Source organism: Solanum lycopersicum, chromosome 1 (assembly GCF_036512215.1).
Source record: "Solanum lycopersicum chromosome 1, SLM_r2.1".
NCBI classification, from domain to species: Eukaryota; Viridiplantae; Streptophyta; class Magnoliopsida; order Solanales; family Solanaceae; genus Solanum; species Solanum lycopersicum.
The window spans coordinates 88,495,288-88,522,931 of record NC_090800.1 but is presented as its reverse complement, the minus strand read 5'-3'; the positions used below and the strand labels follow the sequence as shown (position 1 = coordinate 88,522,931).

At 32.0% G+C, this 27,644-nt stretch overlaps 4 protein-coding genes and 1 long non-coding RNA gene across 8 annotated transcripts; 3 read left to right on the top strand and 2 right to left on the bottom strand.

The window, feature by feature from the left end:
* The first annotated feature begins 261 nt into the window (after positions 1-261).
* Positions 262-6,121, top strand: LOC101251722 (potassium channel AKT2/3). 4 transcript variants are annotated; one of them, XM_004230437.5, is made up of 11 exons: positions 262-863; positions 1,417-1,635; positions 3,013-3,171; positions 3,266-3,323; positions 3,496-3,813; positions 3,898-4,137; positions 4,215-4,532; positions 4,623-4,811; positions 4,952-5,027; positions 5,129-5,692; positions 5,840-6,121. In XM_004230437.5, exons 1-11 carry the CDS (start codon positions 619-621, stop codon positions 5,965-5,967), a joined length of 2,514 nt encoding a protein of 837 aa, XP_004230485.1. In that variant the 5' UTR covers positions 262-618; the 3' UTR covers positions 5,968-6,121. The 4 variants fall into 4 exon arrangements, 2 of the variants coding, with proteins under 2 accessions (XP_004230485.1, XP_019067354.1); XR_011211813.1 differs by having other exon boundaries at positions 404-863; positions 4,914-5,027; XR_011211814.1 differs by having other exon boundaries at positions 404-863; positions 4,914-5,027; positions 5,126-5,692.
* Positions 6,122-7,000: 879 nt separating this feature from the next.
* LOC138338337 (uncharacterized) lies at positions 7,001-8,091 on the top strand. The gene is made up of 2 exons (XR_011211805.1): positions 7,001-7,659; positions 7,772-8,091. It is a non-coding gene; the product is annotated as an uncharacterized lncRNA (long non-coding RNA).
* Positions 8,092-9,093: 1,002 nt separating this feature from the next.
* LOC101251419 (embryo-specific protein ATS3A) lies at positions 9,094-10,122 on the bottom strand. The gene has a single exon (XM_004230436.5). It carries the CDS (start codon positions 9,878-9,880, stop codon positions 9,392-9,394), a length of 489 nt encoding a protein of 162 aa, XP_004230484.1. The 5' UTR covers positions 9,881-10,122; the 3' UTR covers positions 9,094-9,391.
* A 5,263-nt stretch (positions 10,123-15,385) lies between these two features.
* Positions 15,386-17,195, top strand: LOC101250842 (uncharacterized). Its single transcript, XM_004230434.5, has 2 exons — positions 15,386-16,152; positions 16,240-17,195. The coding sequence occupies exons 1-2, from the start codon at positions 15,790-15,792 to the stop codon at positions 16,846-16,848; spliced, it is 972 nt and encodes a 323-aa protein (XP_004230482.1). The 5' UTR covers positions 15,386-15,789; the 3' UTR covers positions 16,849-17,195.
* Positions 17,196-19,414: 2,219 nt separating this feature from the next.
* Positions 19,415-26,707, bottom strand: LOC101250548 (serine hydroxymethyltransferase 7-like). Its single transcript, XM_004230433.5, has 4 exons — positions 23,570-26,707; positions 22,123-22,528; positions 20,171-20,272; positions 19,415-20,084 (listed from the first exon to the last, which is right to left on the bottom strand). Exons 1-4 carry the CDS (start codon positions 24,620-24,622, stop codon positions 19,861-19,863), a joined length of 1,785 nt encoding a protein of 594 aa, XP_004230481.1. The 5' UTR covers positions 24,623-26,707; the 3' UTR covers positions 19,415-19,860.
* Between the last annotated feature and the right edge of the window lie 937 nt (positions 26,708-27,644).

The window sequence follows — 27,644 nt, the reverse complement described above, 5'->3', positions numbered from 1 at the left end:
TATATTCAGTGTATTCCACTGGTGAAGTTTCAAAGAGTTGTGTATACATAATTTCACTGTTACCTTGTAAAGCTATATAGAGATTGTTTATAATAGAATCTAACTGATTTAAGTAAAACATATTAAAATTCAGTATTTTTTTAAAAAAATACAGTAATAAGAAAATCATGTTGATAATACTATAGAAGAAAATAGTAACAATAGCTAAAAATAAAAAAATCATACTAATATTAATAGCGATTATAAATAACTTTCTATCCTATTAATCTTCTATTTTAATCATCGAACTTTGAATGCTCCTAGCTAGCAAATTAAGAACACACTAGCTAGAAGGTAGTGCAATTTCACACTAAAGGCAAAAAAGGGCACAATTTCACATAGGCATCTTTCAAAGGTCACTTTTGACATAAACATTATTGGACCACATATGGTCCACATTCCACTCTTTCCTCACACACACACCACAATTTAATATGTATGCTCTCCTATGTACACCATTTACAACCAAAATAGTACTCTTTCTCACTTGCAATTATTCATCTAACTTTATTATTAACCCCCCACAGTTGTACTACTATCATTTTAGCTTTTTTGCTCATATAGATAGGTAACATCAATATGGAAATGAGCCATTCATGCAATAACTTCACAAAAAACATGATTGTTGAAGATAGCAAGAAAGAGCAACATGTTGTACAAGATGATAATAGCCATGGGAGTAGCAATTCAGCTACTCCATCAGATGATCTTAGTTTTCGAAACTTATCGAAGCTCATTCTCCCTCCTCTTGGTTCCAATGATTCCAACACAAATCAAACTCACGAGAAAGGATTTATCATCACTCCTATGGATTCAAGATACAGGTTCGTAGAATTAATAAAGAGTTTAAATTCTATATACTGACAATAGATAAAAATAATTCTATATATCAATATGTTATTTAACTAATTAAGAAGAAAGAGAAAAAAAAAAGTTGTAGATTTTGTTTAATTACACTTTTTTGCAATTTCTGATAGTATGTGCCAACTATTAAAAGCTTTTCTTTATGGATTGTCATTCCTAAAATAGAAATTTCTAGAGCTACCGTTAAAATTAATTTCTTAAATAAAAAACCGACAAATACTTTTAGGCATCAAAAAAATCATCACTATGGTAGGTAATTATATTGATTAAAAAATAATTGACCATGGTCTTATAGGGTAATCTATGTTACATACATGTGCGATGGTTGTCTTACTTGATATTTATCGAAGATAGTTCTTCTATCTTATCAAGACGGGGTAAGGCTATACACACATCATCTTTCTCAAATTTTAATTATGAAATTACACTGAATATGTTATTATTATCTTAATACACATGGCCCACGTGGGGCGTAAATTCCTTTAACTAATGGATGTGTAAATATATATGTAGGTGTTGGGAGAGTTTAATGGTAATAATGGTGGCATATTCTGCATGGGTATGTCCATTTGAGATAGCATTCATGCACTCCAATCCAAACACAGCTTTATACATAACAGACAACGTTGTTGATATCTTCTTTGCTGCTGATATCTTCTTAACTTTCTTTGTTGCTTATATTGATGCTACAACTCAACTCCTTGTACGTGACAGGAGAAAAATTGCTATAAGGTACGTAACATAGACTCTCAATCTGATTTGATTTGATACAGAGATTAAGATATTAAATGATAATTTTCAATTTTATAATTCTAAATTAAAGTTATGTTAAATGTATTAAAATACCATTTAATCTTGCATAGCTTTAAACATGTTGAAAGTTAAAGTTAATATATTACAAAAAAAAATTATCATTCTTTCTAACAAACTAAAAAAGAAAGTAGATCATTCTTTTTCAAATGAAAGGAGTATACATCAACAAAATTAAAATTATTCTATACTATAAATCAATATATAATATAACATGTGGTGACACGTTAAGAGTTTAAATCAGATGAATTAACCATGCATAATTTTTTTTATATAAGTAATTACCTTATAATTAGTGGATTTGATAGTGTAAATAAATTTCACACAATAATGCATAGAAATTTTTAATCATGCATTTTTCTAAAAAAGTCTCAACCTAGTTACTAATTATCACCGACAAGGAAAAACACTAATTAAAGTTAATTCAATCACTAGGGGAAAAAATTGGTCCTTTATTTTAATAATAAAGCTCATTGAGCAAATCAAAAGGCTTTGTGGGTCCTAAATGACCAATCATGTACAGATTTATTACACAGAGATATTGGCACTTTAAAAAAAATCTGTTTTGAGGTTAAACTCTGTGGAATCAGAAAAATAGAATATTTGAATATATCAAAAATAGTGAGAGAGGTATATAGATAATTTTTTTAATTCTCTAAAAGTTGATATTCTTGCGTATCACGAATGAAATTTATGATATATATATTCTCATATATTCATTCTAAATAGTGTGAATTTAAAAAAATTATAATACATAGTGTGAGTGTAGCTTTATATCGAATATTCACCTGAAGCTATATTAATTCGCTTAATATCTATTATATCTAACCACTCTATGTCAAAACGAATAAAAGTAAATAGAGAGCAAATTAATATACTAAACTATTGATTTGTTTGATAATTACTCAGACTATGGATAACTTATTATTAGGATACTGCTATTTCTAAAATTTCCTCTCTCTTTCTGTCTTCATTTGCCAATATTTGGTTCTTCAATGATGAGAATATATCAATATCTATATATCCTTTTGTTCTCTGACAAATTGACTTAATATATATTATAATTTTGTTAGATCCTCTCCCCACCCAACACGCACCACAATATAAATTAATTTAAAAAAAAAATTAGCAATAAACAATTCACAACCCCTTTTTGTTTCCACTTCGAGAATCTGGAATAATCTTTTGTTCTTATGTTTTCTTAATATCACTTCCAAAAATTACGCTGGATATATAAAATTAATTTTACATATAATATGGTAGATGTTAAATATTTTTGACGATAATAATAATATACAGATACTTATCAACATGGTTTATTATGGATGTGGCGTCAACTATACCATTCGATCTTTTAGCGTTGTTGCTCACTGGCAAACACCAAGTTGGCGTTTCTTACTCTGTTTTAGGAATGCTCAGATTTTGGCGTCTTCGCAGAGTAAAACAATTTTTTACCAGGTATAGTCCTCATTTTTACTACTACTAATTCATTCTTATTAGTTATTGTTACTATCGTTAGTTACATACTTCTTTTTTAATTTATCATTAACAGACTTGAAAAAGACATGAGATTCAGCTACTTTTGGGTCAGATGTGCCAGACTTCTATTTGTAAGTACAATAATTTAACATCTAATTTTAACTTCTTGTTACAAGTAATTTTTTACTGATGGTTAACTTTAGGCTGTCTTTTTAGATGACGTGACAATGTAAAAATTTGTATATTGTCGGTGTACATAAGTTAAACTCATAAAAAGAAGCTAATTTTAATTGTATGTAACAGGTGACACTATTAACAGTGCACTGTGCTGGATGCCTATACTATTTGCTAGCTGATAGATATCCACATCAAGGAGATACATGGTTAGGAGCTATGAATCCAAATTACAAGGAGACAAGTCTTGTGATTAGATACATTGCAGCTTTGTATTGGTCCATTACCACCATGACAACAGTTGGTTATGGTGACCTTCATGCCGTCAACACTTTGGAAATGGTCTTCATCATTTTCTACATGCTCTTCAATCTTGGCCTGACAGCTTATATAATTGGTAATATGACCAATTTAGTTGTTGAAGGAACTCGTCGCACTATGGAATTCGTAAGCTTTGTTACTTTTCTTTGTATTGCAAGTGTATACAAATATTTGATCATCAAATAAGTGTTTTGTTATGTTATGTTGCAGAGAAATAGCATTGAAGCAGCATCGAATTTTGTTTGTCGAAATCACTTGCCTCCTAGATTAAAAGACCAAATATTGGCTTATATGTGCTTAAGATTCAGGGCTGAGAGTCTAAACCAGCAGGAATTGATTGAACAGCTTCCCAAGACAATTTGCAAAAGCATAAGGCACCATTTGTTTTTACCAACAGTGGAGAAAGTTTATCTTTTTAAAGGTGTCACAAAGGAAATTCTGTTACTTTTGGTAAGACATAACTTTTGTTAGAAAATGGTTTTAGTATACATGTATAATTGTGTGTGTTCTAATTGATGAATCTACAGGTTGCAGATATGAAGGCTGAGTACATACCTCCAAGAGAGGATGTAATAATGCAGAACGAATCACCAGACGAGTTGTACATCATAGTGTCAGGGGAGGTGGAAATGATTGAATCTGAAATGGAGAATGAGCCAACTGTTTGGACTTTCAAATCTGGAGATATGATAGGAGAAGTAGGGGCATTGTGTTGTAGACCTCAGAGCTACACGTATCGAACCAAAACACTTTCACAGCTCTTGAAGATAAGAACTAGTAATTTGATTGAAGCAATGAAAACCAGACAAGAAGATAATATCATCATGATCAAGAACTTCCTTCAGGTTAGTGCAGAATACCCTGTGATATTCCTTTCCCTCTGGACAATTTAGAGCTGAATCTTGATATTCTGCCAATTGTTATGGTAATTGCAGCATCATAAGAAGCTCAAAGGCTTAAGGCTTGGAGATTTACTTCATGGAGTGGGGGGAGATTATGGTGATCCAAACATGTATGTTAACTTGCTAACTGTTGCTAGTACAGGTAATGCTACTTTCCTTGAAGAACTTCTCAAGGCTAAATTAGATCCTGATATCGGAGACGCTCAAGGAAGAACTCCACTGGTACGTCCCCTCGTGGCCTACGTTTATACTCAAAAAAAGAAAAGATTTAGTTTTCATTTACATGTTTGTGATGCCAATAACATTGTTTTCTCTTTCAAACAGTTTATGACATGATTATGTTTCTCTTTCTGATGCATCAGCACATTGCAGCATCGAAAGGGCATGAAGAGTGTGTCATGGTGCTTCTTAGACATGGATGCAACATAAATCTCCGAGGTAGTCATCCTGAATATGTATTATTGTAAACTTCAGCAAGCTTGAATGATTGACCGGGATAATTGGCTAATCATTGAGTTGATTTGTACCATAAAAAGCAGATGTAAATGGTCACACCGCGTTGTGGGAAGCTATAGCAGCAAAACACCATTCAACATTTCACGTGTTGTACCATTGGGCTTCCGTCTCCGATCCCTACATTGCTGGTGACCTCTTATGCACAGCAGCTAGAAAAAATGACTTAACAGTGATGAAAGAACTCCTAAAACATGGATTACAAGTTGACTCGAAGGACCGCGATGGATCAACTGCTATTCATGTTGCACTGGAAGAAAATCTTGAAGACATGGTAAAGCTACTTCTAATGAATGGAGCTGAGATAAACGATAAGTTAAAGTACAAGCTTTCTTCAATGAACCTAAATGACATGCTACAAAAGCGCGAAGTAGGACACAGAATTATGGTATCCGACACAATGGATGAAGTTGCTCAAAAATGGCGCCAACAAGAGAAGCAACACAATTCAGAAAGCACTAGGGATCAAATGTCTTTTAGAGTTAGCATATACAGAGGCCATCCTGTTATCAGGAGAAGAACTCATTGCAGTGAACCTGGCAAATTAATTACGCTTCCAAATTCACTTGCAGAGCTCAAGATCATTGCAGGTAAATTTACTTCTACATAGTTCATAATCTTTCAAATCTGACAACATCATATGTCTGCTAAAACGTTAAAACATGAAGAGAATTGGTAATATTATAATTGTTTGGAACTGAGACGTAGTCATGTTAATGTATTTACGTGTTTTACAGGTCAGAAATTTGGATTTGATGCAACAAATGCATCGATTACGGATCAAGAAGGATCAGAAATTGACTCAATTGAAGTAATAAGAGATAATGACAAGCTATTTATAGTTGAAGGTCCAAACTGCTTGTAGCAATACCTATTAGTGACACTTAAAAGTGTCTGTTAAGATGCATATATCACTAAAGAACTCAGAAGAAAAATGTATAGTGGACATACATTTCTTTCCTATTTGTGTGGCATATTGAGAACCTATTGCAGTGATATATACTCAAACTTTTGCCTGATCTTATTGCAGTGGAAAATCTACTGATGGGATCAAAAAGTTGACATTATTGGTGTTACTTTAGTATATTTGAGCCCCACACTTGCATGATTTAACCCCACAATCCACATACTAAAAGTTGAAAACTTTGTATTAATTCATTCCATTCAAATGTCAATTATCAGATTCTGAAAATCTTCTGGAGTTGTATCAATGTTTTTTTCTAGAGGATACCACATACAATTTATTTTAGCAAGGTTATTTGGAAAAAGAAGAAATCATGCTTAATGTTCCCATAGTTTCTCTTTGAAAACATAAAACAAAATTAAAGTTCTAAATTTATCTTTTCAATGAGTTCATTAAACACTTGATCACTATTTTGTATTCTTGTTATCACCAACTTTGAAGTACTTATAATTTTTATATGCCTTTTCCCATTATATTTATTTTAATTATCCGTGTCGACCATCGATATGAATAAAGGAAAAATAATTCGAAATATATTTAAATTTTGACAAAAATTGATATTGCAATCTCAAACTTTGAGCATGATTTATTATTCATGCGTTATTTAATAGTGTATTTTAAAGGTTTATATATATTCACGTGAATAAGTTTTTATTTATAATGATACAATATTTATGATATCCACGTAAACATATATATATTATGAAATACATTATTAAATAGTACATAAATACAAAGTTTTTTCCAAAATTCGGTATTAATACAGTGATTTCAATCAGATAGATTACAAGACATTTCCCAATGAATAAAGGGTAAATTAATCAAATTGGTGATTTCGTAAAATTATCCCTTCTTTTAAAAAAGCCTATGCAAAATGATTAATTTTTTATAACTGAATATGACATAAATTTATTGATTCAGATTTAATTACTATATTGAAACTAATTCACAACTCAAAGTTATTTTTAAAATATTAGTACAGGGCACTTTATCCTCTTCATTCACCATCGTCTCCCATTAACGCTATCGTACCAAATGTTCATTGTATCCAAACAACACATTTAAATACATGGATTAAATCTGCAAAAAGCAAATTTCATACACAACATATTCCTAGAGAGAGCGTTTCTTACAGTGATCAAATCCAAACCAAACTCCATTAGGAAGAAACTTATCATACTTAAAGGTAATAGCAGGACGATCTGGACCGTAAACTTTGACGCTCTCCGGTTTCCAGCCGTCCGATCCAACTCTCTTCAAATTTAGGTAGCAGATCTCATAAATACAGGGGCCACGGATCTGAAAAGTATCAGTAGAACAGCTTTCGAATATCTTCGACGACGGATCATCTAGCTTTGGCGCGTGAACCTCAAAACCGTAAGAATCTCCAAAAGCAATACTGACTCTGTCTCTGGTGTATTTAGGTGAAGAACAGCTTGTTTTGATTGTCAATGTGTATGAGCAGCTTCTAGCAGCAGCAGCGGTGCTCTGATTGGTTTCGATGTAAATTAGGGGTTTTGTTGAAGTTGAAGTAATTGATTTTGCTTGAGAGAGACAGAAGAAGAAAGCCACTAAGCTGGGGAACACAAAGAGGTGAACACTCATCTTCATTATCACCATTTAATTTTGATTATTGTTGTTGACGAACTTTAATAGTCTCACCACCCCTATTTTTCTTTTTTCTTTTTCTTTTTTTACGCATCAGGCATTGCGTATCGCATTGACGAAAGAGATTTCAATGCAACGTGGCTACTAAAAACAGTAAATAAACTTTTTAAATAAAGAATTGGTCCTACATTCTATAAACTACTACTCCAATATTGGAGTTAACTCTATACGTAATCTGGAAATTTCGTAAATAGTAGTAATTATAATAAAGTTAATTATATTTTATAGCTATAGTTTATATATTTAAGTGTTATAATTATCACTTAAATTATTTTATTGGTGATTTTGTATAATTTGCGCTTATATTTATTTAATTGAGTTATATTTGTATAAATTTGAAATAACGAATTGATACAAGCACAAGCATCTGAATTTTAAATAGTTACACAAATTATATTATACAAACGTTATACAAACTATGAATAGTACAAGATTTGAATTATACAAATTCAAAGACTTAGCCCATGTAATTATCGTTGAATGTTGATCGCGAGTGGTAATCAACAAAAACTATGACAATGATGACTAAGAATTAGTATATATTTACATAATCATGTAGTTTAAGAATTAGTATATATTTACATAATCATGTAGTTTAGTATTCCCTCCGTCCTAATTTTGCTTTTTCCTTTAATTTTACTTTCGTACTTCAAAATTACTTTGAGTTTACAATTTTATATCGATTCAAAACATTAAAATCTAAAGTAAGAACTCAAAAAGAAACTCTATTCCTATTACTTTCTCTTTGTGTTATACTTGAATAATTCTTTTTGTGTCAGTTATCATTGTTTCTATTTTATAAATGTTCTATAAGATACATTATTTCCTTGTCAAGTTAAATAATTGAAGAAATCATATTTATTTTATAAGTACTTTTTATTATTAATTCAAAAATCAAACTATTTTAAAAACAAAATTGATAAGCTAAGAAAAAAATATTTTATCAATTTAATTATTCATTTATTTAACATATACATAAACATAAAATTCATAAATTAAAGTGATAACACATAAATCAAATCGACCAACCCAAACCACATGTCACCAGACACGTGTCAATATATTCCCCAAACGCATAGTTAATTAATCAAGGGTCCAAATATATAGACAGCTCAATTTTCTTTATTTTATTTTTTAATTGATTAATTATATACATACACAGAATATTTATATTTATATAAACTAACAATTTGGAGTGTCATAATTCTTCCACCTCGAAACTTTTTGATGTGATAAAACATCTTCCAAACATATATATATATTGGAAGATGCGGATCTAACATAAAATCAGGCTCAGCTGGAAATTGTTAACAAATTTGGTTATTCCTACTTACTAAAAAAAAAAAAAAAACGTTGCCGTTTATAATATGAACACATATATTTTCCTTTTTATTACGTAGATGCTGTGAATGAAATTATAATAAGGTTTAACCAAAAAAAATTACAATAGGGCGAATCAAAATCCCCATTTATGGATACAACGCATCTGATAAAGTTCATTTATAAAGGCTAAAATTGTAACAACAAGGTACCTGAGAAATCAAAAAAATACCTTTATTTGGCGATAAACTAATCTCTGAAAGCAAACAAAACAGAGATTAAATACATAAATTAAAAAAACAAATTTGATGGATAGTGGAATTCTACGGCAGATCAGCTACATGATCTTACGACAGTGATTAAATCCATACCAGACTCCATTAGGAAGAAGCTTATTATATTTAAAGGTAATCGCAGGACGATCTGAACCGTACACCTTGACGCTCTCCGGTTTCCAGCCGTCGGATCCAACTCTCTTCAAGTAAAGGTAGCAGATCTCATAAATACAGGGGCCGCGGATCTGGAAAGTATCCGTAGAACAGGTCTCGAATATCCTTGATGATGGATTATCTATCCTGGGCGCATAGACCTCAAATCCATAAGCATCTCCAAAAGCAATACTGACTCTGTCTCTGGTGTATTTAGGTGAAGAACAGCTTGTTTTGATGGTCAATGTGTATGAGCAGCTTCTAGCAGCAGTGGCGCTATGATTGGTCTCGATGAAAATTAAGGGTTTTATTGAAGTTGATGTTGCTTGTGAGAAACTGATGAAGAAGAATACAGCTAAACTGAGCACAACGAACTGACCACCCATTTTCAATGTCATTTAATTTTGATAATTGTTGTATTATGTTGAATTTTAATAGTCGCACGCCCCTCACCAATCAACAGCCCAATTTTTAAAAAATTTATCACGCATCTGGTACACTCCGTTATCAATGAAAGGGATTTTTACTAAAAATAAATGAGATTTGTTTTAGTTAGTTCCCAAAAAATATTATATTTTTGTATAATGTTGAATTTTAAATATTTTTTAAATTTTTGTATCCAAATAAATGGTAAAAATTAGTCAAAGTCAAATGTATAGAGATCCTCATTTTTCCCCCTTTTAAAATAGGAAATATTGAATTAGAGATCTTTTCTTTTCGCCTCGGTGGATATCCATTAAATGTCAATTGGTTGGGCCATAAATTTTCTGATCATACTCTCTGGTAAGCCCAACTAGTTAAGATTCTTTTTGCATTATATATATTATTATACAATATTTATGTAAGGTTACTTAGCAATATGTATAAGCAACAAACAAAAATTCAATATAATGGTCATATATATATAATGTATAATCATGTATCAGAGATGTATATACATCTATAGTCATTGTTTATATATATACAAAAATAAGTAAATTTATGCACTTTTCCCCTATATTTTAGATGATTACACTTACCTTTCTAGTTTTAAATTTTAATCCACATTGATTTTGTAAGCTAACAATCATATTATCTTGGAATTGCTAGCAGCTGAACTGTTGCAAGGAAACTATTAGTTTGTCTCTTAAATCTAATAGATAAAAAGTTCTCATTTAGTGCAACTATATATAAGAGTTTAATTTAGATGCACAAGATTACAAATTCCTCTACTGTACAAATTGTCAATCTTTTCATTTCTCTAACACAATTAGAAGAAGCTAATTCAAAACCCTCCTATAAAATAAAAATAATACCACGCTGAAGTAAATAGGATTCTTATGAACTACTATAGTTATAGTATATGGATTAGAATGGAACACGAGGATGGAATAAAAAAATCACCTCTCCGAAATCGTGTTAATTAAAAATTAGTTGATCTACTGTAGTACCTTCTCAATTTCACCTATTGTTTGTCTTATTTTTTCTTTTTCGGTTCGTTCAAAATGTATACACCCGTTTTTTTTTACTCTTTAATTCGTATAAAGTTAAAATAAATCAAACAAATTATAACGAATAGAATAGTGCGTACCACATATTTCATATCCAATTATATATATCCTTTGTACGTTTTCTTGATTTGATTGATTTCAGCAGTGGTGCTCTGTCATTTCATTCCAAAATAAAATTTGAACGATGGATGCAATTGGTGCTGCATATCTCCATCAAGATTGATTTTGTGTTTACAAAAATTGAAAATAAAAAATAAAAAAATGACAATGATTGCAGTACTTGAGAACCAGCCAGCTATAAACTTCCATTTTGATTATATATATCAACTGAATTCATCTCATTATTATGAGAAGTAGTCAAGAAAGCCAATTAATGGGCCATGTGTTATCTACTGACAAACAAAATACTACAATTTTGTTGATTTTTTGATAGCTGACACTTCAAACTACAGCAAATGGACTACATACCTAAAATTTGCACAGGTTAAATGTATCCATGAAGTTTATGAATGTCGATAGTTATAATAACAATAACATTTTCAATCAACCCAACAAATTATCTCATCATGGGAGAGGTTTGTCCTTCATGTAAGGAGATCAAATTTCCATTTCTCTATCGATGTGGGACTTCTTAACACTCCCCGCACGTCCAAACCTCAACCGGAGTGTGACACTTTTACATGGAGGCCCAAAATCGGTGAATAATAAATTGGGATGGGTCTAATTCTCATACCATATAAAGATATTACACCTTCTAACCCAAAAGCTACGGTGGTGGACCCAAGATTTTTACGAAATGGGTTCAAGATATAAAAAATAAAACTAAAATGTTACAACAAGGATTCCTGGGGCTGGCTGGGAAAATTGAACCCTTGGTGTGTTTAGTGGGGTTAAAATATATACAAGGTGTTATTTTTCTACGAAGTGGGTTCTATATGAACCCACTTCACCCTTTGTAGGTCTGCCCCTGGAAAGCTAACTCATGAGAAGAGATTTGTCCAAATTCATATAAAAAGACCAAATTTTCATTACTCTACCAATATGAGATTATAATCGATGTAGATATATATATATATATATATATATATATATATATATATATCGTACTTAAAGGGGTATATTTATATCCTCTGCATATGTTTTTAGTGGGACAAGAAGCATCAGAAACAGGTTGAGAGAATAGACTCATTACCAACGAAAAAAGTACAATATTACAAAGGACTTATTGTTATAGCAAGAAATGATGATCAGTCAGTTTTGTAGGTATATTTTACATGATTTGATAGTGTGAATAATATTATTTTTTTCCACTTCAATAATATACAAGTTGAATCAAATACCATAATAATACAATGTGGAAGATATGAGTACTAGCTAGTACAATACAAGACGTTATGGGGCCAATTTCAATATTCCTAGAATGGTACTACTTATAATTTTGAAAACAACTTCTCAGACCAATTTTCTGTTAACTTAAACTTCGCGTATCCTCATTGAATCATTTTTTATTTTTAAAAATCACTATTTTCCCGTCATTAAAATTTCTTACTGGAAAATGTTTAGTGGCTATTCTTATCGATATTTTGATTGATTGATCAATGAGAAATGATGTTTTCTCGCTAGAAAATTAGGAAGCTTCAAAATATTTTATGAAAGAATATCTTTTCCGCTATATATTTTTTCCAATTAGCTAGTTCGATAAATAAATGAGTGAAAAAAATTATGTTTTATAATATAAAATTTTCATTGATTAACGATAGAAAAAACTTTTGTTTTTAATTATGAATTGAACAAAGTTTAGATCGAGTTGTGTCATATGACTTCAAAAATAAAACTCACTGATCACTAATGTGTGGTTGGAAGGTTTTGAACCATTGACCACATGTCTGGTTGTAAGATGAAATATTGAACTATTTACTCTATTAGTCATATTAATAATGTATATATCATGAATATATCGTGCATATTAATAAGCTAATTAATCGAACGGTATATATGTATAGCTTTCCCTTTAAATTAATACTACTAGCTTGTAGGCTCTTAAGATTTGGTTTCATCCTAATGGTATTGACTTTCTTTTCTATACGGTATTTGGAACTAACATAAACTTTTACTACTTCACTACTTTATGCTATTTCTATTTCAAATTGATTGACATATTACAATAAGCCAGCTATTCCAGTTGTTCCTATGTCAAATAATTAGTAGTATGCTTTTGTTTTTTCTACTAAAAATAATCGTTGTGAAAAGAGTTTCTTTCTATTTGATTGATTACAAATTGAAATTTTTGATTGACACCACTTTAGAAGATTTTTTTTTTTCAAAACTCTTTTGGTCCCCTCCAAATTAAAGTGCTATTGGGTGTGGCGGTGGCTTCGTTCATGTTTAAACAATTGACCATAAATCATACTCTCTCATGACTTCTCTTTATCGAGAAAAAATTTACTCATATTCGATATTTATACAGAATTAATGAAGCATGACACCTATTTTACTATGCACAATTATTAGTGTAAGCAAACTACTGATTATTAATTTTATATGATCTAAAATTATTTTTTTAGTTATCTAATAACTTTTATCAATATAAGTATCGGATAATTTTGTCTATCAAAGCTTAATATTTTTGCGCCCAATGATATTTGAACTTGAGATCAGGTAATTTTCAAAGTCGGAGTCATTGACCAACATGTCACACGCTTTGGTGCACTCACCATTACACTTTAGTTGCAATTGGATTTGATTGATTTTGAGGTTCACCAATTTTCAGCATTACAAAACTCATGTGGTGTCCAATCCTTCCCATGAAATATCCTATCATACTAAAAACTAAAATGATCTCTAACCCTTTAAAGAATTGTACCAAGTTTGCTGGAACATCCTCTCTAGGACCCCCCAAAAAAAATAACAACTTATCTTGATTAAATTTTTCACCAACATAGGAATCAAAAGTTCAAAACCGTCTCGCCACTAAAGCCATTATATGGTATATCGCACGTCGAAGGTTGACAAAAAAATGTTAGGCTAAAAAGATAAATTTGTAGGTGTAGTATGGATGTCCCCACATTTTTAAGTGGATTTGGAAACTGGAATTCCATTTTGCAATTCCAATACAAATTGTACTAGTCCTATAAATTTGCCAAATTTCAATGTAGGAACAAGCTAAGCATGCATTCTTGAATATTTCCCCCATTTCAAAAACAAGATCCCTGCTTTTGATGATACACATCTACTATACATCATTGATGCACAAGAAAGTTTTGGGCTCTGCCAAAAGCAATAATAATAATAATAATAATAATAAACCATTTGATGTTGGAGGTATATAATCCAAAAACGGTTCAATTAAATCACCTTCATCGAATTATAACGTATAGTAAATTATTGAGCTATATGATCTAAGGGAAGTTGTAGTAGCAAATGAGGCTCAAACATTGTATCAGTTCACAAGTTTAAATCTAGTTATGTTGATTTTGATACCCTGCAAAAAATATGTCGATCCTGTTTTTTTCTTTTTATTTGTTATGATATTGGTGGGGTGTTTTTCTTTTCTTTTTTTTTGTATTGAGGGGACCAAGTTAATGTTAGCGGCAAGTTCGTGTATATTGAACTTAGAAGCAATATATTGCTTTTCATAAAATCTTTCCCAAAAAAGTATAATTTTAACTTGTAAAAGTGAAAAATGAGGGGGCCAGTATCTGTAATATAATAATCTCAACTCCAAGACCTCATCATTAATATCTCCTTAAACTTCCCCATCATACAGCTAAATAAATTATCAAAAGAATAATTATAAATTAAATTAAATGGAGAAAAGGGTGAAAGAGAAAAAGAAGCACTCAATTCCAAGATTGAACCAAATCAAAATTGAAGGATGAGAAGACATAAGAATAAGAAGTATCTCAGTCAAAGTAGTCAAACTTTTACAGCCCAAGAAAACAAAATCTAGGGCCTCATAGAATAAAGAGCTTCTATAATATATTTAATAATACAACGATAATAATAATTAGGTCTCAATCTCAGTTAATTCTATTTCATTTCTTCATTTAAGCTCGTATCATATAATCAACATATTAAGAAATATTAACTACGCCTATATAAAAGCTTATTTAGATGGTTATAAGAGGCGATACAATGAGATCAGTTTTATGAGTTATGAACTTCATATTAATAACTTCAAATGATAATAATTTGATTCTAAATGTTATAATTGAACATCTAGAATGAATTTCTTTAAAAATTAATACATTGTTTGAGCGAAATATACTACGTTAGACTTCTAGCTCCTGATTATTAATCTTTAGAGTGAATTAAGAAGGAGGATTATGATAAAATAACAATCGGCGTAAAACTGTCGATTCGAAATAAATAATTCTATTTAAGAATAAAAAATGAAAAAATAGAGATTTCTCCCTAACTATCATTTTTATGTGCAGACCCCCTTTTTGATTCTTGATTCTTGAAAGGTCCTGCAGACTAAATCTTTATGAATAGGAAAGTGTAATGCCTTAGGCCAACTCATGAACTTGTCATGTTTGCTTTTTTTTTTTTTTCATTTGGACTTAGAAATTTTCCCCCTTTTTTTTAATTTTTCCTTTGCCTTTTTCTCCTTTGCAGCATTTCTCTGCTTCCTTTAAATAATGAATATGGCAGATTCTCCAATCATCTCCTCCACTCTGTAGGAAACACACATAATTGCACCCAACAACCAAATCCTTTTCACTATATAGACTCCTCTTATCTCACTTCAAAAAAATATATTCATCACCTTTTTTTTCCTTCTAAAACTTCAACAAAAAGAAAAAGAAAAAATCTTCATGATGAGTCATTCTTCATCTACAACTTCTGTTAATGGATTCTACAACTTCTTAACTAGAGGACTTGACAATCTTGATCACTTATTCCTATCTCAAAACTTCATGTCTTTTCATTTTCTTCAACATGTTTTGTCATCTTTAAGGTCTTTTCATTCCCAATTAACATTACTAGTTCAAAAGTTACATTTGCCTGTTGGAGAAAAATGGCTTGATGAGTATATGGATGAAAGTTCAAGGCTTTGGGAAGCTTGCCATGTTCTTAAATCAGCAATCACAAGCATGGAGAATTATTACACTGCTGGTGCTAATTTTGCTTCTTCTCTTGATGATCACCACATTTTAAATCCCCTGCTTTCCCGCCAGGTGGTTTGTTTTATATTGAAAAATTGATCATTTCTTTCGTTTAAAGTTGTAATCTTTAGTAGTACTAATTTGTGTTGTGGATTGCAGGTGATTCGAGCGATTAATCGGTGTCAGAGGGAAATAGTAGGACTTGAAGAAGAGAACAAGAGCTTAATGGAAACAAGAATGCAAGATTTATCATTGAATTTCGACGAAAATGTTCTGATAGGATCAAAATTCAATGGATTTAGTGGGTTCAGAGGAGTGCTTTATGCAATGAAGAATGTCAGTTCATTGCTTTTGGTTATTTTAGTAAGTGGACTTGTATATTGTTGGCCACAAACAAGTTTTTACCAAAGTGGTAGTAATGAAGGGAACATGGTTTTTGGTTCATCTTTTATGGTTTCCACTTCAAGATTGTATCAAAGAGTTGCAGCAGAGGTGAATCAGGCTGAAGGACAACTCCCAGGGATACTACTTTTCGAGTATCGAAGAGCAAGAGTAGCCATGGCTGAGCTGAAAATTGAAGTAGAAAGAGCAAAAGAATGTGGAGTAGTATTGTCACAAGTTGACATCCATGATAAGATTGAAAATTTGAAAGATTGCTTTGGAATGTTGAAATGTGGGGCAGAAAGCATCATTGGACAACTTGATGACTTCTTTGATGAAATAGTTGAAGGAAGAAAGAAACTTTTGGACTTGTGCACTCATAGGTAATTTTTAAAGGACACACAAGGGGGGGAAAAAATATGTGCCTTCATTAGGAGATGGTAGAAATGTAACAATAACTTTAGTGGGGTAGTTTTTATTACATCTTTAAAAATGTCATTTTTCCTATTTTGCAGCTAAAGTTTAGTCTTGAAAAACTTTAGGAGGAAGTTTTCTCTGTCAAGTAATGCATGAATATTATTATCCTCAAGGGAAAAAAAAAACAGAATGTGATTCTTCCTTTGAATAAAAGTAAAACATTATAAACAAGAAGAATATGTTGGATAAAGATAGCTTCAATGAAAAATTAAAAAAATTATCCACTCAAAATGTGGATTCTTCTCTTTTATCATCAATATAACTGCATCAAAGATAAGAATTGTCTGTTCTTGTTTTACTGACCAATACCAGCAGTCAGTCACTTCAGTGGGAATAACATAAGAAGATTGATAAGAATCACAATTATCATATATATATATATATATATATATATATATATACACACACACTACTTTTATTATTGTATATTGTATATATAAATTTTGTTCATTCTACCAACATATTTAATCACATCTAGAATAGTGTCCTCTATAGTTTGTGTATTTATTTAACTCCCAATTGATACCCCACTCATAAATGTTAAATCACCTATGATCTGTTACATGTCCTTGCACTTAAACTAGCAATTTTGTTACTATGGTTAGACCTCTGAGTTGGGGCATCATATTATCGTAGACGAATTCAAAATTTATACTTGTTGTTTTTAGTATTAAATGTACATGTATATTTTAAAAATAATAAGTTCACGTATGTAACTATCCCATGTGTCAAGAAGATTAGGTTTAGTTGAATCTCTAATTAGCTCCATCGACATCAACATGTATTGTTAATTATTTTCACCATTATATCCAAAATGTCTTTCTCTATTTATAAATTACCAAAAAAAGATAATGAAAGATGCCTCCCCTCCCTCTCTCTCTCTCTCCTGCATCATTGATTTAGAATGATGATTATGATTACAATTCAACTACTTAAAGGCTATTTATTCCCCAACCATACAAATATGAAGATACATAAATGATTATCCCAACTAACATAATAAATTACTTGTTCAAAGGCAACATTTTGATGTGTTGAGGAAACATAGGAGTTGAAAGAATAATTTATTTTAGTAACCAAAAAAATTGAATTTTTATAATAAGATGGGTTAGCTAGGTTTAGGTTTACTGAAATTAGAAGATGCTTCTTCTGTCAATTGGAAAAGAATGTGATACCACCTAAATAAAGTAAATAAAAAGGAATGATGCTTCCTGCCCACATGACACAACTATTTTGTAGAAAATGACACCCTTCTTAATAACACACATTAGATACATCTTTTTAACTGGTTATAATCACAGCCAACCATCCCCTTTTAAGTTTTGTCTAATTCACACATTAAAACTTGACCTTGATTAATTAAGGATCTTAAATTTGATTTATTCACAGGCTAAAAGTTGATGTTGGGAAGAAGAAGAAAAAAAAGGTTCTTTTTAGCTTTTTTCTGATAAGGCAATTCAACGATTTTTCTTTTTAAGAAACGACTGGTACAAATTCAAACAGGAAAATAGCTCGCAAAAGGTAGTGAAAAATAGTTTGCTAATTTTGGTCATAACCCTGCATTTTAAAAAACTAAAAATGTTGGCTACGTCGTGATAATTATATAGTTGAATTTGATTTTATTGTGAATCATTGATGAGTTGTATTAGTAAAAAATACTAATGATTCAAGTTGTGAAAAAAAGTAATGGAGAAGTGGGCGGAGACAGAGGAAGAGAAGGATCATGAGATTCCTGGCTGTGGCTGCTAGCATTCATTTCTTTTTTTTCTTTTAAGAGAAGGAAGCTTTTGTCTGATTCCCAGAAAAAGGATGTCTTATCTTTTTTTTTTCCCTCAAGGAAGCAAACAATGAGAAAGAGTACATTGTAGCATGTGTAATAGTAATTGATTGTTGTTTCTAGTAATAGTCGAATAAATGATGATTAGAAGAAAACAAGCAGCTACCTCTCTATCAATAGGGGTATATTTTCTTGTATCCTACCCTCTGACTCCCTGCGGCTGTGTAAATTGTGATTCCACTTTTTCTTCTCTGCTCTAATTATTATCTTCTTTACAACTAGCAACTCAGACTTGTTCCTTTCAACTATCCAAATCATGATCACTTCTTTTCCCAATATCTCAAAACCCACAAGGGAACGGAAAAACAACAACTTTCTTTCTGCACTTGCTATAACCAACCTTACTGGGACACTCTAAACACCTGCTCTTATGTCTTCGCATCTTTAACTCTGCCAACTCCATTCCTACCAGTAAGCCATGGCAATATTCTCACAGGGATGGATATAAAAACATTCAATAAATCCACAAGTACTTCACCTGAAACTGTGCTAATGTAAAGCACTACAACAGTAGCCCAGGCAAGACGACTCAACACTTAAAATGGAAGGGGGAACAATATAAATTAGAGTATATTAACACACATTGCTTGACAGTAAATTTACGCCATCATTTCAAACCTTCCCTTTAATTTTCCTTCGTTTCTTGTTTACTCAGATTTACGTATATTCAACCTTGTAACCTCTTCAATGAGAGAACTATAGAGTATATACAAGTTGAATGTTAAAGATATAATAATATATAGATACAACCAAGAATAGTGAGACCCGAAACGAGTGTGTTTAAAATAGCTATAGGAAAATGAAACAGTGACACTATTTAATTTACCAAAACCCTTGACAAAAAAAACTGACACAGACCATTACTTCAATTTACCATGGCAGTAGATAAGGATGCAAAACACTCCATTGTGGCATATCATAAGTTAATCCATGCCTGCTAAGCTCAACGGAAACTTGAACACATCACATAGCCTACTCAATCACTAACCACGAGTTGGGTGCACCGCTGTTCTCCCCATCCACAACAAAGGTTGGTCAACAAATAAAGAAAGAATTCCTCCACCAGAACTACATTTCCAGCTACATTATACTTCAAACCCAGGCATAGCAAAGAGGGTTGCAAAATTTTCAACACGTGTCCGTAACTCGATAACATCTTTATTGTTCTCAAGGCCTTTCAGAAAACCCTTAGCGAGCTTTCCATGCTCTCTCTGTATCGAATTTGTAATTTGTGCTGCCTTGAGGAGGAAATCTGCCATCGTATCAAAATCATTCTCTATACAGCCTCGTGAGGTCATAGCAGGGGTCCCTGCAGTCAGAACAAGAAAAATTGATTATGCAAACAGCTTTTCAACTCCTAAAATTTTACATATGTGCCTCCATAACCAAACTTACCGATCCTCACACCTCCAGGAGTAATACTTCCATTATCATCAAAGACCATTACTTTGTTGAGAGTGATGTGACACAACTCGCAGACCTTCTCAAAATTCTTGCCTGCAACACAGAAATACAAAGATCATCACTAATACATTCAGAACCAGCAAAGCAAGTCAAGCAACTGCAATTCTAATCATGGTGAAATAGGAACATCCTGTCCCAGAATCACAAGCAATAGAATTGGCACGGGATAATGAGTTATTTTTTAAGTGTACAAGTAAATCAATCAATGCCTATAATACCCTAGTTGAACAAGTGTTGTTAAAGGCCTGATTCTAGGCACATCGCCACACTTATGGACCGCTTCAGAAAGAATAGCATCAAACAAATAACTGTAGATGACAGTGATAGATTGGTTGTCATGAAATTTTATGGAAGTATATTAATAATTGGGAATAACAAATTAGAAATTGGACAACACAAGTAGTCACCAATATGAATTTGAAAATAGCTTACAAGTCATAAATTCAACATTATTGTTAACATGATTGGCATAGTTTTTCTTTTCATATTACACCGACTTCACAATAGTTGTTTTTTTAATTTCACATTGCTATAAACACAAGGAATCTTATAACCTTTTCGTCTTTGATAATATTGAGTTGTGCTGGTTATGCCAGGAGTTAGCTCTCCTTGATACTTACATCACAGGCGTTGGACAATAATAAACGCCTTCTCTTGTACATAAAAACACTCAACTTTCAGACTGTGTCAGCAACTAAGCCAGGACCTAACTCTCTGGGAAGACCCACCTCACATGCCATTTAACAATTGTAGATGCTTTTCATGTCAAAAGTATATTTGCAAAGATTACAAATATTTTTTTAATAACAATTATAAGGTAAAATTACTACTATTTATCTTTAGCAACATTGGTGTCCATGATCCTTATCTCATATTATTGCCATGTTAACTGCAACCAACTAACTCTCAAATTTAAAATACATGTCTTCATGTTCTGTTCATAATGCCAGAGACAAGACAACATTCAAGTAGTAAGAGCACAAAAACAAAATGGTGCCTCCCAAACGATCTCCATTTCTTAACAAACACACACTTTTGATTGTTCTTTAAGTAATCAACTCAAACTTAAACAAGACATTCAATTGAGCAGGACGGAATCAATATATGACAAGCGGCCAAGACATCTCACCACAAGTAAGATTTGGGCAGACTCATTGCCTCTTGACAATCTTGCAATAGCAGCAAAGCAGATCAGACTTCTAAAGAAATCTCGAGACCAAACCTAACGAGATATACTGCCAAACTTGGATAAATATTGATCCCCAGGTCATAGAATATACTAACTTCATCGAAGAAGAAATGTACAATTCAGTAGCAAAACTGATAAAGAAGTCAAATCCGAAACCGGTGCTAGAGGAATTTACAGCAAATGATAGGAATGAAACATGAACGAAGAAGAGAATGCAATCCATTTACCTAACTAGGATGAAAAGAAGAGATAATTTTTTTTCATGAAGCAGAAGAGATGAATAATATGACCCAGTGCCTATGACCAGAAATGTCAATTGCCTTACAAAGGCTAGACTAGTTTCTTATTTATGTTCTCAGCAGTATCTTAGTCGACTGTAAAGGAACTGCCACAAAGCAAGCATACAGCTGACCTAACTATCTAAGGCTGGAGGCTTAGTTGATTGATAATATCCTACTCCACCGCCCCTTAATTTTCCAATTCATTCTTAAAAGAAATATCCAAATAGACAGGGAGAAAGGAAAATTATGGTATAAGACAAAAGAAATAACCAGATCTCATCAATGTATTTCACCAAAGACAATACTAGCTACCATATTTATTAAAAAAAAAACAAAAGAGTTCACCAGAGACAAATGACATAACTTAATGAACAAAAGAGACTGGCAAGAGGTATAACAGAAAAGATTTCTACCTGTTAACCCAAGGTTTCTTAGATCCCACAATATCATGTGATTGTCAGTCCCTCCAGTAACCAGTCTGCAGTTTCTTCTCAATAAAGCAGCTGCCAACGCCTGAGCATTTCTCTTAACTTGTTGCATATAAGCCCTGTAATCAGGAGTTGCCACTTGTTTCAATGCTATGGCGAGGGCAGCAATATGGTTGTTGTGTGGCCCTCCTTGCAGTGCAGGAAAAACAGCAAAGTTTATCTTTTCCTCAAAATCATACTTATCACTGCCATCACCTTGATTCAAGAGCAGGCCTCTCTTTCTTGGCTTTGAACCTTTCCTATAAAAGATAATACCTCCCCTAGGACCTCGAAGACTTTTGTGAGTTGTTGAGGTAACTATATCACAATAATCAAACGGACTCGCACATTCCTGTAGCAAAAACCATGCCACAGATTAGCAAGTTCGTGGATTACAAATGTAATAAAAGGACAAATTACAAATAACTCTGATAGGATTAGAGAGGAAATAATTCATACAGCAAATAGCACGCAGAGACACAAGGTATGTCAGTGAGCTGACACCAAAACATTTACTCATGAAGCAAGATTGACTAAGGGTGACATGTCTTACAGATTCCCACAATACTCCCCCCTTAGACATCCTATCTTTCCATTTAAAAACAATACCAAACTGTAAAAGCTTTTATTTCTCCAGAAAGTCAAATATAATATTCTTAACCCTACATCAAAAATATATATAATATTCTAACAAAGTGAACTCAGAAGCGAACTCAAATAAAAATCAGTTGACCCTTTTTCACACCAACTCCCTTCAGACAAAGTTCACAGCCGTAACAAGGATAACTATAGCTTAGTTACATTAATTGGAGACAATACCATTACCCCCAAGGGTATATTTACACGTGCGGGCATGCACACACCACACAAAAAAAACATAGATTCAATGGCATATAGTAACGTACTGAAATCAACAATTAAGTATTATCTTAAGACCTCAAAATTGAGTGGCACGTGATCATTTTGCAGTCAAATTGCCTATTAATTCATACAGCATATGAAAAAATGACACTGTAGCTAAAACGATAATCCACAAACTAATCATGAATTTAAAAAGGCAAAAATTTTCAATCAGATAACTTACACATTAAGCAAGTGATGCCCAAAAAAAGTAACCATAAGGGCAACTTGCTTCAGTAAGCTGGCTGTTTTTTTTTGAAGAGGTATATAAGAATCAGTAAGCTCTAGTTAGTTGGCCTAATTAAATAGCTAAAATCCAAAGGCTTCTATACGTGGAATGAACTAGACTGAAACAAATGTTATTGGGTTGATCCTTCTGGCTATCAAACAAAACATCAGCAGTAAGCACTCCAGTCATTAAGAAGAAATTTAAACTGATGCATGAATGAAATGAATGAGTAAAAAATAATAATCAAAAAGCATGAAAGATTACCTTTGCAGCAATGAGACCACTAATTTGTGCCATATCGCACAACAAAACCGCACCACATTTGTCAGCAATCTGTCTAAACTTTGCATAATCCCATTCCCGGGGATACGAACTCCCCCCACATATAAGTATCTTGGGACGGAAATCAAGAGCCCTTTCCTCGAGCTTATCAAAATCTACATACCCAGTTTGGGGGTCAACCTTGTAAGAGAGAGACTCAAAGAAAATTGAAGCCCCTGAAACTCTCCTCCCATTAGGTAGATAATACCCATGACTTGTGTTTCCACCAGATGGTGTATCCAATCCCATTATCCGATCACCAGGGAGCAATAAGCCAGTATAAACTGCAAAGTTTGCTGAAGTACATGAATATGGTTGCACATTCACACCCCAATTCTCCGGGTCAAGTCCAAAAGCAGCTAACGCACGCTTACAACATAATGTCTCAATTTCATCAATAAACTGATTACCACCATAATACCTTGCCCCCGATGCTCCTTCAGAATACTTATTTGTCAAATGGCTCCCCAATGCCTCCATCACAGCCTTGCATACAAAATTTTCAGAAGCAATCAGTTCAATCCCTTTGTACTGTCTCTGCTTCTCCTTCTCCATAATCTCAAATATATCCGGGTCAGCTACCTGCAAACCCTGATTACCCCAGGCCCTAACCGCATTTCTTCGTGACTCAAGCCCAAGCAAATTCTCATTAGAACTCGTAACCTTAAAACTCTTCGAAGAGGAAGAAGATGAACTCGCATCAGTATCTCTCTTCCGCTTAATACACATGGAATGCCCTAAAATTCGAAACTCCTCAACATCCCTCTCCTCATCCGCACTCTCTCCCCCCTCCTTCCCATTCTCCTTCGTTTGTTTATCCATCAGTTGAAGTGGAACCGGCGTACCCGGGTACGATTGGTCCTTAACCCTAGAATCGATCTGAAAAGCAATCGAATCATCGACGATATGAGACCGATTGGGTGCGCTCATCACCGGCGAGACATGACTACTAAACCCTAACGACAGATTACTCGATTGAGATTGACTCAAATCCATCACAATTTGCTACAAACAAATCAAAAGTCCAACAATTCAGAAATGAAAACAAAGATATAACCCTAACCCGTCGGAAAATTAATGACAGCAACAACAGTAACAAGAGAAGAAGCAGCGGCGGCGGCAGCAACAGTCGGAATCACAGTTTCGGTAGAATCGCATCGTCCAGATGAAAACCCAAATAGTTCAAAGATTTTTGTTGCTTTGTGAATGATATTTGTAAGACAAAGAGAAAAGGGAAACAGAGGGGTGATAGGGGTTTTTTGACGAAGACGGGAGAAAATTCGAGGGGATGTACCTGGACGACTTTGGTCCTATGATTCCGGTGACCAGGCTGTCAGTGTAACAAAATCCTTCACCTTGCGGGTTTTGCTTTGTGGTTCAATTAAGACTCCCACGAAATTGGAATGTAGACGATTATCAACGACAGATTCGTTTGGGCCTCGTTTCATGGGCCGAATTTGTGAGCCTAATCAACAAGTTGGATAAAGTGCCTTAGTCAAATGTGCTTTCGAAATGTTTCACCTTTTATTTTATTTGCTTTTTTGAGATCCAGATTTAAAGGCTCGTTTAGCCACTCGATATGAAATTCTGAGATAAAATTAAAGGGTTTTTTGAACTTCTCATAAATATAAGAATCTTATAAGTGGTAAAACTATAAATATAGAGTATGTTTGGTGTGAAAGAAAATATTTTCTGGAAAATGTTTTTCAATTTTTTCATGTTTGGTTGTGACAAAAATTTTGTAAAATTTTTTCCAAATCAACTCATTTTCCTCAAAATTAAGAAAAATGACTTTCCTTCAACTATATTTTCATGCTTATAAGCTATAAATATTTCATCACCCTTTTGATATTACTGCAAATAATTATGCAACACTGTACAAGTTATGACAAGTATCAATTGTGTGTCAATCATATGGTTCGTCTTTTGTTTCACTTGTGTGCAATTTCAAATTTGTAGTGCATTAGTTTCGTGCTAAAATCAAACATATTGAAAGTAGTGATTATCAAAGCACCAATTTTTATCAATTTTCATGTTAAATCGTTTTAAACATTTTCATATGTAGTCGAAAGAGAAGTTTTTATTATGAAAAATTAAAAAAAAAAAGTATTACTCTGCCTGTGTGTACTTATATTTACCAAATCAATTCTTAATTTATTATTTGTATTCACTAGATTGAGATCAATTATAAATTTTATGTTAGTAAGAATAATAAATGTTATAAATTTATAATGTGATTACTAATTTTATTTGTATATTAAATAAATATTTGATAAATATAATGTGGAATTGTTTTAACAAAATATAAACTTGTAGGTCAATTTTTGTATTTAAAAAATCTCAAATCATGATTGTGAATTAAATCATTATATAAAATTTCCATATCATGATTTTTAAAAAAATATGGTACTTCATCTCATGATATGAAATTATGGGATAAATTTAGCGTGAAATCACATGTCTAAACATTGATTTTGAATAGGGGTGTCAAATGGATGGATTGGGTTGAAACTGAAAATATCTAAATGGGTTGAATAGAAATCGAGTTGGATCTTGACCCGCCCAATTCGACTTGATTAATCTCATTAATTTAACATATTGATATTTAATTAACTTTTATAATGATAATTTGAATTTCCCCTCAAAAATTTTTGTTAAAAAAGTAACAAATGAATATCTATATCCTAAAAGACGTTAAATAGATAATAATCCCTACCTTTAATATAGGAATATATCTTAATCAAAAATTTTAAAACGAATTAAAATTAGAGATTGAATTGGGCTCGATTAAAAATTCTCTTCAAATGATTTGTGATTAAACTCAAACTGGTATATTGTCGCTGTTGTTATGCTCAAAGAATCTCAAATGCAATAGCATTGCTTATATATTACTTTCAAGTTGTCTTTTATGTTACTTTGAAATTTATTCCTAAATTGCATATGAGAAACATAATAATAATTTGCTAACTCAAATCAAAGAATATTAGATTCTCTCAATTCAAAAATTAATTAAGCATATACATATATCTTACGGAAGTGAACAAGCCAAACCTTTCCTATTAAACTCAAAAAAAAAAAAAAGTAGATCTTTAAAAGACTATAAGAAAATCTTCAAAAATGTATTTTCAAAGATATTTCAAAGTTGAAAAAGAATATTTGAAATTTGGGTAAAAACTCATTCGTTAATTTGAATCTTCAACTCATTATTATTGAGGTTATTACCAATCAGACATAAAACATCATCTACAAAATAATACATATATTGAACTCTAAACTTGGCTTTAAATTTTAATTTTGACCTCTAACTTTCATAATGCACAAATAGGCACTTTAACTATCCAACTTTTAAATAAATAAACACATGAGTCTTACATGGCACAACACACGTAGGAAACTACGTAAGACAAAAAATGACATGTAAGACATGTGTGTCTATTTGTTCAACTTTATACAAGTTTAAGTAGTCTAATTGTGCACATCTAAAGTTGAAGGGCACGAATGTAATTTGAAGCCAATTAAATGGCATATTTATGTATTATGCCAAAAAAATAATAGTAATTATACCTTCCGCATGCAATGAAGTTCCAATTGGTTGTCGGTGATTATTTTAAACGTACAATTTAGAAAATGTTAAGGAAAAACTAGGTCTTAGATATTGATGATCATTAAAAAAAAGTTTTCCATATTAAATTGATCCATTTGATTAGTTTTTGTTAGTGTGATATTATATATTATATCAACAATTTTCGAGCTGTAAGTTATAAAAAAATTAAATAAAAATGAATTTAAAATTTGAAATAAATTAATATATATATATATATATATATATATATATTGAATTCTCTTTAGCATTACTTCATATGATTTTCACTTTTTAAAAACTAATCTAACTAATTTTTGAACGTAATAATTAGATTAACTTAAAAATATATATAAAATTATATAAAGATATTGTAAGCTGCAAATTCTCAAGTCAATATATACTCCATTTAAAATGTTACTTTTGGTTGGAACACAC